This window comes from Chlamydotis macqueenii, chromosome 21, assembly GCF_036417535.1.
Source record: "Chlamydotis macqueenii isolate bChlMac1 chromosome 21, bChlMac1.mat, whole genome shotgun sequence".
Taxonomy (NCBI): domain Eukaryota; kingdom Metazoa; phylum Chordata; class Aves; order Otidiformes; family Otididae; genus Chlamydotis; species Chlamydotis macqueenii.
Window position 1 is genome coordinate 6,193,784 of NC_141576.1, and position 16,757 is coordinate 6,210,540.

Here is a 16,757-nt window from a genome sequence, read left to right on the forward strand (position 1 = left end):
GGAAAAAATAATGAGATCTTTTCATTCATGGTACGCTTGGTGATGTATGAAAGGCAGTAACGGCAATTCCCAAGGATAATTGCAACACTGCATGACTATCTCCTGTTGCTTTAGTAAATTAGTTTACTCCCCAGTTTGTGGTGATTACTGAAGGAGTTTGCATGTGAGAACAGCGAGCGGGCTGTTTGCAAACAGGGATGACTGAGGCTCAGATGCTTTCTAAGAAGAGAATGAGATAAACATAGTTTGGAAACAGTGCAATTTGACAGGAGACTCTGGTATTTGGATATGTTTGAAAAAGACAATGGGCATTGATTTCATAGGCCATGCTGCCTCTTTCTTTTCAGATTGACTAGGTTTTTTTTTAAGGTGATATAGGTGTATGTGTCTTTTCACAATATCATTTTCGGTTTTTTTAAAGGGGAGTGGAAAATAATGGTGGCTAGAATGACAAAGTGATTGACAACTTGCTTTTAAAATCTGAGGGAATGAAAGCACAGTCCTGTCAAATTGCACTTATGTGTTAGCAGCAGCTTCAGAATCTGTGCTCTGCGTGAGAGTTATGTGTATAACCATCTGACTTAGTCGCTAGACTGCAAATTAGGTCTCCCATCTATGCTGTAAATTTTGCAAGTTAAGGAGCATTGGATTCTCTGGATGTGTAAACATGGTTTGAACCTTTGTAGGGCTGTAGCATGATAGGTGAACAAATTTTCACTTGCTAAGCAGTTAAATAGTACCTTAAGCCAAGACACTACCATTCCTGCCAGCCCTCGAGAAAATAACAGGTGCGGAGGCAATCTGAGCTGGATTTCCCATCAATAAAGAAGGGTAAGCATTGTACTCCAGCTGGAACCATGTTGCTCTGACTTCTGTAAAAACATTTTCTTTTAAACCTATTCTTGTTTGGTATCACGTAGATCTAGCTAGGTGTAAAGCATTCTGGAAAAGCAGCTACAGACTACCTTGTCTTGGCAGGAGGATAATTCATCCTTGCTAGCAAGAAGTTCTTCTTGAGGCTGCATGTGCATGCATAACACTGGAAGTCTTTGTTTTCCAGGTTTTCTGTTGAGAACTGAGTCTATCCCCTTCAGTCAATCTTGCTCTGCCAGACGTGATTGTCTGCTGAGAAACAGGAAGAGAGTGGTGACTGTAATACTTTCAGAACTGAAGCTGCTGGATTGGAGACAAGAAATTTGTAAGGAAAGTACCCAAAGCCTTGGGCAAACTAGGGAAGATGTGACAAGAAACATGCATACTCCTGTGTTTATATTTATTCTTATTTTTCTTCAGAGCAAAGAAACATTCAGAAGAATGTGACTGTTGATCTGTATTTGGACACTAGAAGTCGAGCAGACATTTCTCATCACTGGCTTGAGGCTGCAGCATTCGGTGTCATTTCCAGGCAGAGAGTGGAACAAAGCCGGCTGTTTACCACACCTCTGTCAGCTGGGGAGATCCCAGTCTGAGACAGACTAATCTCTCCTGCCCTTCTCAGCCATTCTGGGACACCACCAGTCAGTTCTCCAGTTCCTGTTTACTGCAGCAGAATAATCTCTGCTCTAGGCTGCAGCAGCAGCACAGCTCTAAACATGTGGCTCATAGTATTCCTCGTCTTGGTTTGTCAGTGCTCCCTGTGGTGAATCTCCCCCAGAGACACTCAAGCCTTGAGTTTAGAAGGAAGAAGGAATGTGAGAGTATTGACTTCCCTCAGCAACACTGTCAGAAAACAAAGGCAGCTGGTAGCTGCTCCAAACACACTGCTTGCCATTGCTGTTTAGAAGGTAGGAACAAGAACAGTGACTCTCCAGTGGAAAACAGCAGCATCAGCCGCCTCCTGCTTCTTTTATGGATCCTGTGAACCCATCACTGGTCAATGCACAATTGTCATCTTGTACTGCAGATTCCCCTCTTAGGCACAAATTAGTGGTGTGTCCCTCTTCAAGGAGCTCAAGTGAAAGTGTGAGTGCTTGTCCTAGTTCAGCCCTGACCTTGGGGGATTTCTATTCATCTAGTTTGGAGTCCCTTCAGTCTCTTCAGCAATCCTCACAGATTTCTGCTAGCTTGTACTGCTCAGTCCAGAGGCTTAAGCAAGAAACTGCTTTGATGGGGATAAGGGGCTCCCTCCCTCTGGAGTCCAGGTCTTCTCCAGTCAGTGGCAATTTGTGCTTTGCTCCTGATGATTCAGCTCCTAGTATCCTCAGCACAGGAGAACAGCTAGCTAGAGTAAAGACCAGTGCTGCTCAGGCAAGATTGAGATGGGTTGTCCCATTTGCTAAAGACTGGAGCCTTAGTGCAGTGGCAAGGGACTTCAGTCGTGCAGAACCTCTCTCTGTCTTTCGCAGATACAGATACATTGACTCAAGCACATGGAGAACTAAAACTTCAGGTGATGTCCAGCCAGAAACCCTTGCTTCTGGGGTGGGCTCTGGCAAGCTAGTGGATACTGAAGCAGATTCCTCCTACAATTGCTCTCCCTATTTCAGATGCCAGTCCCAGGCAAAGCCAACTCTGGAAACTGCTAGTCTTTATGTTCACACAAAAAGTCATTCCCCTGAAAAGGTTCTTAAAGGAGAAGAAACATCTAATGGGACATCCCTTTATGCTGTACCTTGGAAGAGAGACCTTCCAGCCAGTCTGTATCCAGAGGGTCTGCAGTTGTCACTGGAGACAGATTTGGAGGGGGCTCAGATGAACATTGGTATAGCCATGTATGGAACTCCAAGGGAAGTTTGTGTGAGAGTCACTTCTGGAGATAAAGAATTTAGACCAGTCCAGCAGCTTAGTATTAAATCTGTAGAAGTCAATAACTCTGAACCTCCTGTTAAGTCCAGCAAAGGATCAGAAGACGTATGTGACTCTAGATCACCAGCAGCCAGAAGAATGGCTGTGGTGGGCAGCAGCCAGTCCAGCCCTTTCGGTATGCCGGTTGAAGAAGGCTTTGGTGAATATTCTGATGTAGGTTGTATGAATGTGAGCAGAGAAGGAAGGAGAAACAAATACTCCCACCAAAGCAGCTGGAGGAACTGGGAAGCTGAAGCCAATCTCAACCAATCTGAAGAAACCTCTGTGGAGAGGAGTGCCAGAGAACGATGGCGCTGTGAAGAAGGGAGCCAAACACAGGAAACTGTGTCCAGAGAGGTGAGGGTGTGCTCACTCTGTAGCATCCCTGTTCCCAGGTATTATGCTTGTTTCTGCTTCTTGCTAGAGGTGCAGAGTTGAGGTACAACAGTGATGGGGATGCTTGTCCTATGTTTTTTTCTGGCACTGAGTGGCCAGAATCTCATCTCTTATGGTCCTGCTCCATCCCAACATACACATTTTTGTGTCTCACATTCTTCCTAAAGACCAGCTTGTGAACTTGGTTGTTCTTGGGAACGTAAACCCCTGTTTATATTCTCTGGATCTACATGCAGAGGGAAAGCATTAAACTGGTTTTTACTCTGTGTGTAGTTGCAGGGCCCTGAGATTTCAATTTTGTTGTGCTTTTCCATCTCTGAAGCTTGTAGGATATTCGCAGAGCAATGGTGGGGACAGTGTCAAAGACATCTGACATAATACCGTACCCTGAGGGAGCACTGTTCTGGTCTTCACTTGCCACGCTGGGCACAGATAAAATCTTCAACAGAGAAGAGTAGTGTCAATAATTACATGAGTCTCTTGTCTGTTTGCAGGTCTCTGAGAACAGCTTCTGGTCATTGAAGGAGAATGAGCAAAGGTAAAAAGACTCTGTGTTTATGTGTGAGTGTGTTGGTAGTTGGCAGGAGAGGAAAACTGCTGGGAAGTGGCTAAGGAGCAATGTTCCTGGGAACATTTGGTTTTAGGACCTAAACTACATTATTCTGATATGGTTGGCTCAGGGGTTGGATGCATTTCTTTTCAAAGGCTCCATCCATCTAGGATGGAGCAGGCTCTAAAAAATAATTTATCTGTCTTTTAAATTCTAGCTTCTAAATTCAACCTTGGTTGTTGCTAGCAATGAAAAAGCATTGGTACCATGCATGCTGCTTTTCAGGGCAGCAAATTCTGGCATGCTCACTGCCATAATTAGCAAAAATGAAGAACTGCGCTTATCCATGAGATGGGATTCAAATTTGTGACCTGTAGATAATATGTGGGTGAGAATGCTACCAATTTAGAAACAGTGATACCTTAATTTGGTGTGAGGCTGCAGGTTTTTCATTCTTTAGAGAGAATGATTTGAAATACCTCTTTTCAGCTTGATGGCTGAACTCTGATTGCCACCTCCTGGTTGTATTTAATTTTCCTTTCTGTTAACTGGAGCTCACTTTTGTGTTTTTTCTTTAAGTTTCCAGCACTTGCGTGACAGACAAATGCTATCTAAGTCTTTCCAAGCGTGGAGGGGACACATCCTCTGGAAAAGGGCTGCAGCCAGGCAGCTTTACAGAGAGCAACTGCTTCGGAAGGGCCTTGGTGCTTTGCAGTGGGCTGTGCAGCAGAGGAGGATGCAGCTGGAGGTAGCCCAGCAGAGACATGCCTCAGCTCTGCTAGCTGTCAGCTTCCGCAGGGTGAGGACTGGCTAGAGACAGTAGAAGTGGTGCCATGAGTTTTCTGTTGTGCAGTTAGAGAAGGCAGAAATCCTATTTAGACAGGGAGGAGGAAGGGGTACCCTGTGTGAAGTTCAGTGATATGAATCCTGATGCAGTTTGTTCTAATGATGTCGTTTCTCCTTCAGTGGAAAGAAGCTGTGGCAAAACAGAGCAAGAAGCAAGTTCCGCAGCCTGAGCCATATTCTTATACTCGAAGTTCATCAGTGGGGTTTTTTGGAGTAGGAAGATTAGCAGCTATGACAACATCAGCTCAGCACCAGCTTACAGTAGGATACTCAAAGGAAGCTGAGCAGGCTTGTAGGTAAGCCAAGAACATTCTCTTTCTGTTATCTTGGACAAGTGGAGGTTTACAAACACAGGGAGAAATTTTCTCAAATGGTGTGAAACTTGTTTCCAGGTCCTTGGATGTACTGCTGCACATAAGCACTGCAAGAATTAGTAACTTAGTTTTAAGAACTAAACAATCCTATTTCAGAGCTTCTGTGCACTAGTGTTTTCAGTCTGATTGAGTGTCTGACAGAAATATTCCTGTACTATTTCTTGAGTTCAGCTATCACCTGCATATGTGATACAGGCATAAATGAGATTGAAGTGAGGCAATAGGACAGTCTCTAGCTGGACGGTAGTGGTGTCAAAGGAAAAAACCTCTTGTTGTGCTTTCTGATTCTGAAGGCTGAAGAACAAGTCCAGGCAAAAAGAGAGAGCTACCTAGGGAGATGGAAGGCTCTGGATTCTGTTCTTTGAGTGCCTGGATGTTAAAGCATGCTTGTGACTCTTTCAGAGTGGAGGGAGGACTATGGACACAGCTTCGTCATAGGCAGAGAGACGAGTTCTGCTGGAGAGCTCAAGCAATCAGAGATATAAGACAGCTAGCTGGTAAGCACATGTTCCATAGCCTTGGAACAGTTTGGAAGTAACCATTGTTTCACCAAGTTTCTTGGTTTGTATCTAGTTGTTGCTTTGACTGGACTCTTTCAGAACCCGATCCTCCAAATAGCTGGGTCAGTGTGGTGGAGGGTGGCCCACTCACCGTGTCATACACCTTTTGCTTTGTTCCTTGTATTAATTTAGGTGCCAGCAGATGCTGTTACTCCAGCAGTGTGAGCTGTCTCCCTTACGTGCCCTTTCTCAGACAGCTGGAGTTCAGTCAGGAGATGTTTGCTGCGTGACACTAAGTTGTTTGAAGTTCTTCTAAGTTATTTTTCTTCCTATCAATCTCTTCCTGCCCTGCCACACAGCAGCTTTCAGATTGTGGCGCCTGCAGAAGGAGCTACTGAGCAAAGAGGAAGCCAGGCTGTTGGAAGCCCATGCTCTGCTGGAAAAGAAGCAGTTACGAAACATTTTTTGGGTGTGGCGTTCCCGATGCTTGGAAATGCAACAGATCGTTGCACTGACAACTCGAATCCAAAGAAACTTGGTCTCTCGGTAAGCTGATGAGGTCTGTTTTTCATGTGAAAAGTCTGTTCACTGTGAAAGTCCAAGGAATGACACAACCAACCCAGATAGTGATGTGTTGTTCCATCTTAAAGCCATCTATACTTTTGGTTTAGGAGTTAATAAAGATTAGAGGAGAGATAGAAACGTGAAAAGGAATTACTGTCGCCAGAGACATTATGACTTGCTTCCTGTGCACTGCCAAAGCTTTTTGGTCCTGACCTTTGATGTCCTGAGAGACCAAACCTGAGAGCACCCGCTGTGCTGCTATGGACTAAGCAGGACAGTGGCTTTATTATTTCAGTAATAAAAGAATAGAAACTCAGAAGGTGACAGCTTCTGTCTGTCTTTCCTGAACTAAACCAAATCTCAGCAGGAGACACAAGCTTCACACTCTTAACATGGTTTTCTATATGGTTTTATTTTTCTTTGATTTTCTCAGTTGCTTCAGTGCATGGAAGGACACTGTTGAGCAGAAGGTGCTTTACAGGTGCAACCTGTCCCATCTCAGAGCAGTATCACTGAAGAAATACTTCCAGCATTGGGTTCAGATGCTGCAAGTCAGAGAAGGAGATAAGCAGGCAATGGTGAACTACTTCCTCTTACGATGGAGGCAGCATTATGGTGAGCAGCTTGGGGCCTGTGCAGAATCTAAGATTTGGAGATGCTTAGGCTCCTCCCTCCTCTTCTTGTGTGGTAAAAGAAATAGCTGAAAACAGCCTGATAACAGAGATGCTCAGTTGATACATGGTATTAACAAATAAGAGTGGGTAGAGGACTAGTTGTTCTGGACATATCAGTGAAGCTACAGGGAGTTTTGTTGCTCTGCTTCATAAACCTAGCAGAAAGTCTTGAACCTTGCTGAAAAGAAACGGTTTGAGAGCTGGGCTGGGCTGACTTTCTTAGGAATACCTTCTGACAAATGGTTGTCTCTTGTTGCTCTCTGTAACTGGTTAAGGACCAGTTGTAAGCTCCGTAGCTGACAAGACTGCGACAAAGAGGCATGGAGATCAGCCATTGTGGACTGCAGAGAGACAGCTTCCAGAGAAAACAGACTATTGTCTTGATGACTTCTGCCAAAAGGTGAAGCTCCAGAGAGTATATCTGCTGTGGAAAGCAAGGCTGTGCGAGCATCACAGAGCTAAGTGAGTGAAGAAGAGCCAGCAACAGTGCCCTGCCCTCATTAGTAGTGTCCACTTGACTTTCTGGTCCTTCTGGAAGAACCTCTTTTACCATCTGTCATCCATCATGTCTATACTAGTGTCCCCCTCTGGTATCCCTTTTCAGTGACTTTGCCATCTCAGTATCTTCTATCTCAGTTCTTTCTCTCAGGCTTTGGAGCAGTCCAGACTCAGAAAAGCTCTGAAATTATGGCACCAAAAGTGTCTCATGCTGAAGACAATTGAACAAAGTCCTAAGCACTCACACAGGACTGTCTATGAGGAACCTCTTGCCATGCTGTTTTCTGAGGACCTTTCAACATCTTCTGGCTTTGACAGCAGTGCCCCAGCTACTGTGGCCTCTCAAAGCTCATTGGAAAAGGTGAGGAGGTCTTCATACATCCAGACTGCTTTAAGGTATTAAATTGCTGGGATTTTTCAGGGGAAGATTTCTGCTTCTATGGGATACTGTCATCAGCAAGCTGTACTTAGTATTTAGGCTTAAAGAGCACTGAGCTTGTAGGGTCCTGAAGTTTAAATGTAATCAGAAATCATAAAGTCACTTCTCTCTGTGCCTTTCCTGGTTCATCATTTAGTGATATGGGGAGGTGCTGAGCTAGTGAGGTTCTCTTGTGCTCTTGCTCCTGTTTGTGGCTGCAAGGTGGAATGGATGAGGTACGAAGAGAAAGTGCATATGTCTGTTTCTACTTTTCTTCATATAGAAATAACTGTATAACTATTTGGTGTAGAAATAACTAGCGTAGAAAAAACTTTCCTGTCACTTGGATGTTTGCACTCCAGAGCTGTACTTGCTAGCCTGCAGTTCCTTTGGATGCATACTGGATTTCCCTGAATCCTTGCCAAAACCAGTAAACCCCACGGTCAGAACTGTTAGCTAATTCCATTGCAAGGACGGTTACCTCACAGCATGTTCTTCCCGCCATACTTGCAGGAATACAGTTTTAGTGACAGCAGCCAGCAGAGCTTCTCCTCTGTTCTGACTGCTGACGATGTCCCACACGTGCCATACTACAGTTCTTTCCTGCAACTACACCAGTGCGCAGAGCTGCCAGCTGAGCTGGGTGGAGAGCTGTACTTGCAGGCTTCCTTTCCTCCACGGAGTACTGGATCTGAGTGAGTTGCATACTGGTTCCTTGGGATGCTGGTAGTAGTGTGGCCCCTTGTTTGATCTGGCTGAATTCCTTCCTTCTGGCTAGTCCCTCATGTCATCTCACAGCATTCTTCCAGATACTTTATCCTCTTCTTTCTTTCCCTTTTTCCCTGACACTTTTGTCTCGCAGAAGAAACTGGTTTGTGGGAGGTCAGTTCCAGTCTTTGGCACTGCGGAGACCAGACAGTAATGTCCAGCCTCTCACCAGTTACTCTACCTGGGAAGAGGTAAGGCTGAGAAGTGGTGCAATGCATGTAATGTACAAATGTTTGCTACATAGCCCAATGTAGCAAAGAGCATTTGGGTTTCAGTATGAGCGTATGGAAGGTCTCACTGCTGTTCTTTGTTCTTCTCTCTTCTCTCTCAGACACAAGGTTTTTGAGGCATTTCTTGGGGTAACTTTTCCCTACTATTTGCCAATTGAGTTAGAAATTTGAAAGGGATCTGTTCGACCCTCATGACTGGGTGTTCGTGTGGTGTGTGTGGGTTAGCGACAGGGAGTTAGGCAATCATAGAAGTCACAGCAGCAAGGAGAAGGGGCTGAGCTGCATGGAGTGACTGTGTTATAGCAGCAGTTCAAGGCCCTTTTTTGCTTTACTGTATTACAGGACTGCAGATCTGACAAGGAGGTGAAGAGTTGCTGGCACCAAGCAGAGAAATACTGCCTGCAGAGGTACTTCATTGTCTGGTTAGCTCGGACTCAGCAACTTGTAAAGGCCCAGCAGTACTGCCGGCTCAGTCAGCTGTCTCGGTAGGTATTGTGCTTTCCAGAAGTTTCCTAAAGCTGTCTGTTTTGAGAACTCTACACTTGCTTTAAAAAAAAAAAAATTCTAGCTATCTTTTTCTGTCTTCAGTGGGAGTTTTGCAGCTTGTTATTTTGGTTTTTTTTTCCTGCTTCAAAATTATATCTGAATTATATCTGAATACAATAATTTCTGGTTTGATGAGATGCCTCACAAATTAGAGAAAGCCCTGCACTACTGGTAACAAGTCCTGGTAACTTCCTATCTACTGAACTGGCCTTGCTCTCTACCCATTTGGAAGTTGAAGAGAACCACAGGCTTGGCACAGCCAGGACAGAACACCTTACTCCCAGCAACTTGCCCTGTCCATCATTTCCCCTGACATTTAATGGGGAAAGAATGTTAACAGATCACATGTATTTCCTAAACTCCCTCATGTGTATGTTTGTTGTTAAAGTTTCAGTTACAAGGGTGTGAATCTGTGAGTTATTTCTCCAGTTGGTCCAATGACCTTTGTCTTTCTCAGAGCCTTTCTCAGCTGGCACCATTGGGTTGTGGAAAATAAGAATCGAAAAGCAGCAGCAGCCCTAAAACATCGAGTTCATTGCTGCCAGATGGCTTTCAGCCTGTGGAAGAAGAGACTGGCCCAGAAAGTGGAAGCTGACCAGAGATTCAGGTGTCACATTCACCAGATGACTGCTGAGGCTCTGTGGCGTTGGCATTCCTGCTGGCAAAGTGAGTTACCCCATCCTACAGCAGCACTTGTCTCTGTAGGAGAGGGATGCTGTGGGCATGGTTGGGATGGAGAAAATCCCACTTCAGGTTGTAACTCTGCACTGCTCCTCTGGAATGGCACATGCTAGTCTGGGGTCAGTAAGTATCTCTGTCCCTGCTGCCTTGTCATTACAAGCAGGGCACATCCCTGCTACTTTGTAGTGGTTTATGCTAGGAGAGATGCTCCTTTGGCAGCTGATTGGAAAAGGAGAGGATTTTCCTTTACCTGCACTACCAAAGGAGTTCTCAAGCAGCTGGGGAGTTAAATGGAGTTCAGATGCAGCTTTCTGAGCTTGAACATGTCTCCTCAGACCCAACCGTCAGGCTTTGCTTTGGTTGGAGCAGGGTGTATCTGCTGGGGCTCTTAACAGTCCTGATCCCGTCCCTGAAGTGATTCCAAGTGCTTTAAGTGCTAAGTACTTACAGTGTGCCAGGGAAGCAACACTCCCAGTTTTTGATGGAAAACTACCTTGCAGATGGGAGTGGAAGTGATCTGTGATCCCTTGCCTGGGGAAGGGCGAGGAAGGAAAAAAAAAGGAGGTCTGACTGCCTTGCAGACGAAAAACTACAAGGTGAACTCAAAAGTCTCTTCAGCTGCTAAAGGGAGGACAGGAAATCTTAGAAGTTTGGTCCCATTTGGTATTTACAGCAGATGTATTCTCTGCTCTTGTCTGGACTCTGGTAAAAAAAAAAAAAATCATTGGGCTCAGCTCAGCAAACTCTCATGTTCTGTCACAGGGAAGCATGCTGTGAGAGAGCTGCAGCAGCAATGGACTCAGCACAGCTGCCAGGAGAAGAAGAGGTTGGTTCTGCAGACATGGTATTGCCAAACAAGGAAGCAGAAATATGCTACTTTATTCTGGGAACGTCTTCTCCTGCACAGGTTTGTTTCCTGCCCTCAAAGCATTTCCGAGGGAAGCTTTTAGTGAAGAGCAATTTATGTAGCAGAGAATCCAGTGTATTCAGACCGGAGCTTGGGTCTGAAAGTACAACTAACCTGTATGTAAATGGAGCTTCTCTGGGAGTGCTTCCCTGGGGGTGCTCCTACATTAAGGGGTCTGTTACACATAACCTCGCGTTTGCCATCTTGTTCTTCTCATTCAAAACTTCTTTTCTTTGCAGAACGTCTGTTCAGTCTTAATTATGCATTGTGGTATTTGTAAACTAAGCAAGGGAGATTTAAACAAATTTGTGTAGTTTAAAAAAAGTGAAAGCGCTACTTCCACTGGAATTATTCAGTATTTGCCAAAAGAAATATTTTGCAGAGGTCTTACAGAGATCTGATGTTTACAAGCCTGAATCTTTTAGATTCTAGACACAGCGTGTTGATTTTGATTTAAACTAATGTGAAAAATTGAGTTTAATATATTCCTGCAGAAAAGCAATATTCAGTAAAGCCTATGAAGGGACAACCATGATATTCAATTAATCTTGGTGTCTGTTACAATATGGACGAAGCTGTAGTATGTTTGCAGCCTTATGTTACGGTGCAGATCCCGAAAACACAAGAATTTAATCTGAAGAGCAAGGTTTCTGCTGCCAATCACTAACAACTTTTCTCTCTTAGCTGTTGTTCAGTACCTTTCTCATTGAAAACTCTTTTGTTTGTGGTTTATGTTGTGTGAGGCTACTGTCTGCCTGAAATGCAGTGAAGTGTCCAGCTGCAGTGAACCAGGAATTGCTCAGGTGGTTCTCTTTGAGGTAATTCAGGAGGATAAGAATGGATAAGATTATTTGTGCCAAGGATTCATTTAGGGCATGAGAAGTGCAGGTTTGGCCCTAGCAGATTGCCTTTTGGATTGCAGGTTCACGCCAAGAGGAGACAAAGATCTGCAGAGGAAAGAGCAACTTAAAACCCAGTAAAACCTTAGTGGCTGTGATGCTTAGACTCTGTACTTGCCCCACCCAATTGCATTTTCTTCTGCAAATCAATCTGTGTGGTGGCACCCTAATGGGAATTGTGTTTCAGAGAAGTCCTTCATGTTGCTCCTTCCTGTAGAGTGTGCCTCCACCTTTAATCTTTCTTCTGAGTTGTCCTTTGATGAGAGCGCGCTTCTAATTTCTCACCTGGATATGGTACAGGCTGAACCCTGTCTCTTCTGAGGGGGGCATTTTTCATGGTAGGATAACGTGCAATAGATTCTCTTGATCTTCAGAGAAGCCTGCCAGGCAGAGGATATTTACACCTCTGCCCTGTGGTGTAGTGAGGTGATTTGCATAATGAAAGTCCGAGTGGAACAGGGAACCAAAAGGATAAGCCATGAGTTAAAAGCAGATTGGCATCTGGAGTAGCAGAGGAAGACTGGCCTCCTGTGCATCAGCCTGCAAGATATAGAGAGGTTATTGTGGGTGCAGATTTACAGCGCTGTTAATAGTAACTTCTGCAGACATGGATTTTTTTTGGAATAACATTGTTTCCTTAAAGATGCTGTATTATTCCAGTTGTACATCCCATGTACACAGGCCTTTAGTCTGTGACAGCCAAGAAAACAATTAAAATATGAATCTTGACAACAAGCTACTGTCTTAAGTCCAGCCTGGTTCTGCAGCAAGTAGACTTAAGTAGTCTGCTGGGTTCCATGCTGAAGAAGATTTTAGCAGTTTTGTTCTCATTCCATAAGGAAAAAGTCTTCCTCAGGCATCATTCTAAAGGTCAGCTGCTGGCACAAAGAAAGCCTGAAGACTGACTAATTTAATCCTTTTCTTTTTTTGAGGGACCACTATGTGTAGTGGTAGGGCAGCCTAGGAAAAGCATTTGTTTTGTAGGCAAAGGAAAAACAGTATAACGTTTAATTCAGTTTGCAGAGGCTTTTGAAGAGGAGGAAATGCTGAAATGGCCAGAAGGAAGCAGACATACTCCTGGGCTTTGCGGAGTTGAGAGTTAACAGTGCTGAGAATCTGAAGTAGAATGAGGGGAATTTTTTAGCAGAAGTAAACTGTAGTGAGGAGTCTGAACTTATACCTCCCAAGGACATGGCAGTAGAAAAATAAGTAACATGGAGAAAGATATAAATGTTGATTGCAGAAGGAATAACAGGAACAGCTTTTTTTTTTTTTGTGCACTCTTTCGCTCGGTTTGACCACTTACGTGTGACACTACAGAGTGGGGTGAAAAGGTAGAATTTGGTCTATAGCCTGTTCGGTGCTGACATAGAAATGTGACTTTAGGCATCTGCCACTTTTTTGTGCTTGTTTCGTTTTTCAGGTGCCTAGTCAGCTGGGCCCAGGTCACTGCTTGTAGACTGAGGCAGCGCGAAGCACTTTCTTGTTTTAAAAGGGTCAGAGAGCACTGTCTCCTGGTTTTGAGCTTTACTGAGTGGAGAGTGAAGTTCTTGAGAGCTGAACAGCAGGTGCTGGGAGACAGAAACCACAAGGCACAGGGACCCTCTCAGGGTAAAGCTTATCACCGCTGGCGACTGGCCTCAAGAGGACGGCAAGCCCTGCACCTAGGATCTGTGGCTACAGTAAAACAGGTAAGAAAAGATGAAAGTCCCTTAGAGACAGTTATTCATAACTGCCTGCTCTTTCGTCAAGACCTCAGTGAGTCACTAGGCACTGAGATACAGTGACAAGGTTTGTGTAAAAACCTGGTTTGACTTGTGGTGATTGCTTAGTGTCTGCCTTGAAATTCTTTACAGACTGTGCACAAAACTTCATCACCATAATCTGGCAGTGATTGCAGCAACCATCTGGAGCACAGCAATAAGGAATGGGGACATTTTGACCAGAGAGACAAGAGCACTCCTTTCTCTCTGCTCAAAGATGAGATGGGATAATCACTGTCCCTGCAGAGCAGAGCGAGCTGTCAGAGTTGCGGATCTTTTCAAAAGGCTCACAGCTAGCAAACCACAAAGAAGTCGATTGATTTGGAACAGCTGAATCAGTCCTGCTGGGATCTCATCTGTGCAGTTTCCAGCCTGGGGTCTAGCACATTAAACTACCTGCAGGGATGTGAACATAAATGTGTCTCTAAGGCTAGTTTGTGTGTATGCTGTATGTGTGCATTGTGTTTAGCCTTGGCTGCAGCTGTGTTATTTCTGTTTGCAGGCCTGCAACTACTGGACAAAAGCAGCTGCCTTTTCCCAGTGCTCCCGGCAGTGCAGTACCCTGATAGGTTCTAGGAAGAGCAGGAAGATGTCTCTGTCTTGGTCCATGAGTAAGAAGATGCCCCCTCCTCTCTTGCTTTCATGAGGCCATATGGGGAGTGTGAGTGAGGAGGGAAGGGGAGCAGTGTTTGCCAGTCAGATGATTGGGATTCCTGTGTGGAGTAGGTGCTCATGGCAGTTGAATTTTGACCATGGTTTGCTTCTGTCTTCAGGAGCCAAAGAACTAAGGGCTCATGGCAGCTCTGTCTGGGGGCAGCTCCTGTGTGGTTCCTCTTTTCTTTATTAGAAAGCAGAAGAGGCAGAGAAAAGGGTTCAGCACCAGATGACCCTCTTGGGCATTTCCCCAGTGCCATTCACCGCTGGCTGGTGATCTACAGAAACCAAAACAGAGCTGAAAGGCTGCTGCTCTCTCACCTGGTAGAGAGACCTGGTGTAGTAGGACCCTCTGCTGCACATGCAAGGATCCAGGAGAACAAAGCAGAGGTGGACTTGAAGGAGTGGGATAAGAACTGTCTTGGGTAAGCGAGGTGGAGGGCTCTGGGCTTCCTCTCATTGCTGCCATCAGGGAAGGACTCCCTTGCAGAGCTGTTGGGCTAATAAAGCCTGTTTTCCCCTCTTGCCTATAGGAGGAAGTATCTGAGGTGGTGGCATCACACAGTGGTACTTCGCCAGTGCCAGCGTGACAGAAGACTGCGCTGTCTGGCAAGGGCATGGCATCAGTGGAAAGAAGCCAGCAGGGTGGTGATAGTGGCTCAGGTGTTGGTGAGTGTCTGGTATTGCTGCCAGGCTGGCAGTGATGGCTGTTACCGGGCAAGCCTGCTCAGCTTGCAGCCTCACATACATCCCTGGGAGATGAGACCTGGGGATTTAACAAGTACCAGCGTGCACCAGAAATCCTGGTTTGCTGCTGTGGCTACTTTTTCCATCTTTCTCTTTGAAATGCGAGCATGGCAGACTGGCATATCCACATATTTAGCAGTGCTTTGCCCCATCTTACAGATGGGAAGCTGAGACAAGATAATTTGTATAGATTGTCTGTAGCCTGTGCAAAAAGTTCACAGCAAGTATTACAGTCTTTGTCCTCACCTATGTTCCTGATGCATCCCTCTGGTGTCCACAACCTACCAAGGGCTGTCATTTGGCCTCCCCTTCTGCTTAGGCCCTCGCCACCTATGGAACAGACCCGTGTTCTGTCTGGTTAGCTGGGCATTAGCTGTGTGAGGTGTGCTCTGCCATGCCCGTGGGACAAAGTGGTGCGTGTATAGCAAGCGCATCCGTAGTCACTGAGGAGCTGTACCAGAGCGCTGATGGAGCACTGTCCTTTCCCCAGGATACTGTCACTTAATCAGCCACAATATTTGCAGGAGACAGTAATTCAGCAAGAGCTTTGTTAGTAGTCAGCTTTGTTCATCACCAATACAAAGTCATTCAAGAGGGACCCAGAAAAGCAACTGGAAGCAAGGTGGGGCTAGAGGGAAGTGAAGCAGTTTGCCTGCCAGAATACAATTAGTCTATGCACTGCCTCTTTTCCTGGCAGGACCAACAGCGGCTGGTAGAAAAGGCCTGGAGGGTGTGGAGACAACGGTATTTGCAAAGCTGTGTGGTGCAGAATTTTTTGGAGGAGGAAGCCAGGAGCCTACTATCTGAGGTAAGCTTTATGACTGCTTTAATTCTGTGGACCTCAGTGGACCAAAAAGCACCCCAAAGGGACAACTGGTGTTCCCTGTATCTCTCCCCCACTGCATAAAGCACTTGCTTAGTGAGAAGTTGAAAACATTGAGGAATGGGATTTGCCTATAACAAAGGGAAATAGCTTCCAGTTTATATGGGTTCATCTTTGGGTGTTTTTCAAAGCTTTGTGTCAGCAGTCAATTTCCCTGACGTGTGCCCCCTTCCCCATTGTTATCAGAGATGTTAATCCCCTAATCCCCTGCCTCTCAAGAGCCCGCTCAGGGAAGAAGCAGGCTCCACATTGATGCAGGAGGACTGTGCTGACTTGCACCCGGGGGCAGGCAAGTTGGTATAAATTTGAGTGAGCAGGCAAAGCCTTAGAGCTGAAATAGGCAGTTTGCTCCTCTGCCTGCCTCCCCAAGATCCATGCAGGATTAGGTTCTTCTTTAAAGAGATGAGAGCAAGTACTGAAATCAGATGGCAGAGAGGGAATTGGTCTTCCTTTTCTTACATTGGTTTGTACTCACTGGCTACAGCAACAGAAAGGAGACAGAGAAGAGCTCTGAGTGAATGGTGACGCAGTTGGCAGAGGCATTGCTAGAGGAAAAGCTTTGTTTTTGGGCACTGTGAGGGTGGCTGGAACCCCTCAAGGGTAACCTGATTATTTGATTTGTCCACTTTACTATTTAAGGCCTTTGGAAGGTGGCGCCAGCTAACAGCATTCCAGCTCCGGGACAAAGGATGCTGCTGAATGGTGGGGGCCTGCCTGCAGCTGCTGCTCATTTCAGGACACGTGGAGGATACAGCTGGCTGTCACAACAAAGAGCTGGTCCTATGCAATCAAGAAAGCAGACGTTCTGCTCCCGTGATAAAAGCAGTGCTGCAGGCCAGAAGCATGATAGCCAAAGGACAACCAGGAAGAGATGGTACCTAGTGAGAGGTTCCTCTTGAAAGGACTGATATTCTACCTCCCTAGAGGGACAAATTTGAGAAGTTATTCTCTTTTGTTGTGAGGTTGCATTCCCTTCTCCTCTGGACCCTAATTTTTGCTGGACTTCTAATTAAAGGTCAAAACTGCACCTTATAGACTTTCCCTTTACTCAGTGTTTTTTTCCTGGACAGGAGTT

The 16,757-nt window shown here is 45.4% G+C and overlaps 1 protein-coding gene across 2 annotated transcripts; it reads left to right on the forward strand.

Annotated features, from left to right (window-relative positions):
* The first annotated feature begins 1,848 nt into the window (after positions 1 to 1,848).
* On the forward strand, positions 1,849 to 16,515 carry C21H1orf167 (chromosome 21 C1orf167 homolog). 2 transcript variants are annotated; one of them, XM_086764595.1, is made up of 20 exons: positions 1,849 to 3,141; positions 3,675 to 3,718; positions 4,310 to 4,529; positions 4,697 to 4,872; positions 5,353 to 5,447; positions 5,810 to 5,996; positions 6,448 to 6,629; positions 6,964 to 7,150; positions 7,325 to 7,547; positions 8,118 to 8,299; positions 8,467 to 8,563; positions 8,945 to 9,087; positions 9,606 to 9,814; positions 10,592 to 10,736; positions 13,059 to 13,326; positions 13,901 to 14,009; positions 14,246 to 14,477; positions 14,586 to 14,721; positions 15,497 to 15,607; positions 16,322 to 16,515. In XM_086764595.1, the coding sequence occupies exons 1-20, from the start codon at positions 1,849 to 1,851 to the stop codon at positions 16,379 to 16,381; spliced, it is 4,299 nt and encodes a 1,432-aa protein (XP_086620721.1). In that variant the 3' UTR covers positions 16,382 to 16,515. The 2 variants fall into 2 exon arrangements, with proteins under 2 accessions (XP_086620721.1, XP_086620722.1); XM_086764596.1 differs by having other exon boundaries at positions 2,107 to 3,141; positions 8,467 to 8,590.
* Positions 16,516 to 16,757: the final 242 nt, after the last annotated feature.

Coding starts and splice junctions, on each gene's coding strand:
- C21H1orf167 (XM_086764595.1), top strand. CDS start 1,849: ATGGATCCTGTGAACCCATCACTGGTCAATGCACAATTGTCATCTTGT. Junction 3,142..3,674: donor AGGAAACTGTGTCCAGAGAG/GTGAGGGTGTGC, acceptor GTCTGTTTGCAG/GTCTCTGAGAACAGCTTCTG. Junction 14,722..15,496: donor TGATAGTGGCTCAGGTGTTG/GTGAGTGTCTGG, acceptor TTTTCCTGGCAG/GACCAACAGCGGCTGGTAGA.